Source organism: Rhinopithecus bieti, unplaced genomic scaffold, assembly GCF_001698545.2.
Source record: "Rhinopithecus bieti isolate Rb0 unplaced genomic scaffold, ASM169854v2 scaffold_38779, whole genome shotgun sequence".
NCBI classification, from domain to species: Eukaryota; Metazoa; Chordata; class Mammalia; order Primates; family Cercopithecidae; genus Rhinopithecus; species Rhinopithecus bieti.
This window is the reverse complement of record NW_016816249.1, coordinates 178,861-181,667: the sequence shown is the minus strand read 5'-3', so window position 1 is coordinate 181,667 and position 2,807 is coordinate 178,861. Positions and strand designations below refer to the sequence as shown.

The 2,807-nt window shown below is 37.6% G+C and overlaps 1 protein-coding gene across 1 annotated transcript; it reads left to right on the top strand.

The window, feature by feature from the left end:
* The first annotated feature begins 634 nt into the window (after positions 1-634).
* Positions 635-1,576, top strand: OR4K13 (olfactory receptor family 4 subfamily K member 13). Its single transcript, XM_017854680.1, has one exon. The coding sequence runs from the start codon at positions 635-637 to the stop codon at positions 1,574-1,576; it is 942 nt and encodes a 313-aa protein (XP_017710169.1).
* Positions 1,577-2,807: the final 1,231 nt, after the last annotated feature.

The following is a 2,807-nucleotide window of genomic DNA, read 5'->3' as shown; positions in this document are numbered from 1 at the left end:
TGTGAGGGATTCATGCAAGAATGGAGCATGGAGGAAATAAGGTAAGTTTCTCAGGACCTAATTCATGTATCTTTACCAGAGTCCATTTCAAAACATGGTTCTTGAGAATGCTGGATGTATTTTCTATATCATTTTCATGTTAATAAAACTCAATATTATTATGTGACTATAAAACTCACCAGAATCATTATCTTATTCACAGAAATTTTTATAGCACAAAGAAGCATTAGATACCATATAGTCCAATTTTTTCTTTTTAACTGAGAAGAAAACCCTCAAAAGGAGAGTTACTTGTCCTATGTCACCCAGTGGGCAGCTTACCCAGGTGTCCTGTAGAGGTCTTCTGATTCTAATTCACGACCTATATATTTGTGGTTTCATGTACTATTAATGTTTTATTTTGTCTTCCAGAAACTTATATTCTGAATTCTACTGACTATTTGGTATACTTCTCTGGGCCATTAGTAAAACCACTGACCGACAAAATTCCACAAAAGTAAGGGTCCTTGTAAGTCCAAGTGCCTTGACTGAGTGCCAAATGTGGACACCAACATGAACATTTCTTTCCAATATGCATCATTTCCCTACCCCTTATTCTCACTTATTTTGATCATTGTGGGATAAAGTTGACAATATGGAAAGTGCAAACCATTCAGTGGTACATGAATTTATTTTGTTGGGACTTTGCAAATCTCAAAATCTTCAGATTTTATTCTTCTTGGGATTCTCTATGGTCTTCGTGGGGATTGTCTTAGGAAACCTTCTCATCTTGGTGACTGTGACCTTTGATGCACGCCTTCACACGCCAATGTATTTTCTGCTTATCAACCTCTCCTGCATTGATATGATCCTGGCTTCTTTTGCTACCCCTAAGATGGTCGTAGATTTCCTCCGAGAACGTAAGACCATCTCATGGTGGGGATGTTATTCTCAGATGTTCTTCATGCACCTCCTGGGTGGGAGTGAGATGATGTTGCTTGTAGCCATGGCAATAGACAGGTATGTTGCCATATGCAAACCCCTCCATTACATGACCATCATGAGCCCACGGGTGCTCACTGGGCTATTGTTATCCTCCTATGCAGTTGGATTTCTGCACTCATCTAGTCAAATGGCTTTCATGTTGAATTTGCCCTTCTGTGGTCCCAATGTTATAGACAGCTTTTTCTGTGACCTTCCCCTTGTGATTAAACTTGCCTGCAAGGACACCTACATCCTACAGCTCCTGGTCATTGCTGACAGTGGGCTCCTGTCACTGGTCTGCTTCCTCCTCTTGCTTCTCTCCTACGGAGTCATAATATTCTCAGTTAGGCACTGTGCTGCTAGTCGATCCTCTAAGGCTTTCTCCACTCTCTCAGCTCACATCACAGTTGTGACTCTGTTCTTTGCTCCATGTGTCTTTATCTATGTGTGGCCCTTCAGCAGATATTCTTTAGATAAAATTCTTTCTGTGTTTTACACAATTTTCACACCTCTCTTAAATCCTATTATTTATACATTGAGAAATCAAGAGGCAAAAGCAGCCATTAAAAAAATAAAGACTCTGCATATAAATTTAAAACATACTTTTAGATGATACTTTTGAAGAGGCACTGTCTTGTTTGTTTGAACATTTAAGAAACTCATTTTAATGTATCAGTTTCGTGCAAAAGTAATTACGATTTTGCCATTAAAGCAAATGGCAAAATTAAAGTAATGGCAAAACCGCTATAACTTGTATACCAACTAATAGTTCAAGTCTGTATGAGGAAACAGTAGATATAATTGTTAAAAAGCAAACATCTTTTTGTGATCTTTTATGGTCAATCATATAATATCTACAGTTTGGCTTGTATACATTTAAATCCCACCTTTATCTGTTTCTCTGATGCAAATTTGAACAAAATAAATAAGTTACCTGTGATTTAGTTTTTTCGTCTATACAACTTTGTTTATATGCATCTTTCATTATTATTTTAGCATGCTCTTAAACCTCAGAAAACACATTATTATTGTTACGATTTTTGTTGTTGGTGGTGGTAATCTATGTTTAGAGAAAGCACACAGATGGCATCTTATCACAGTAATTTATCCAAGTGCCTTATAGACTAGAAAACTGCATGTTCTGGGTAATCCATGATTAGTGGGTATTAAATTATACTAACTTGCTTGCCATGAACACAGTGTGTTCAACCATTCTTCACATATTTTGTGAGCCTACAGAATGTCAGAAGATATAGCCAGGGCTTCAAGAAACTTATACCTATAGATGGATAGAGAGATCTAAATTAGTAATTGTGCTGTTGCACGAACAGCACTGTTACATGATGCACAGGGTGCTTTGAGAGTGCAGAGGAATGGCATCTCAATCAGGGCAGGGCAGGAAGGTTTCTACTCACAGTTAGCATCAGCTAGATGGAGAAGGAAGACATTCCATGAGAAAGAAATAGTATGTTGGAAATGCATAGAAGCATGACACAGAGGAGAACCTACACATAATTTCATTGAGTGGGTCATGGGCTACGATTTTAAGAGACAAGATAGAGAGGTAGGTCAAATGTAGTCTGATCATATAATAGAAAATATAGGAATTGAAAACTATGTCATGCTGAAATTTAAAAGACAGACAGGAAGGGAAAAAAAGTAAGCATAGACCATTCCTGTCCAAACTTGTACATTATACTGCTTCTGTTTCAAGTTTACCTCCTCCTTCTTAGCTCTGTTCATATTTCTCTTTGCAATCTAGGCAACTAGGCCTGTAACTGAATAGAAGGCAAAAGCAAATTTAAAGCAACTGGGTATGGGAGATGGCTACTGTCTTTCAACTT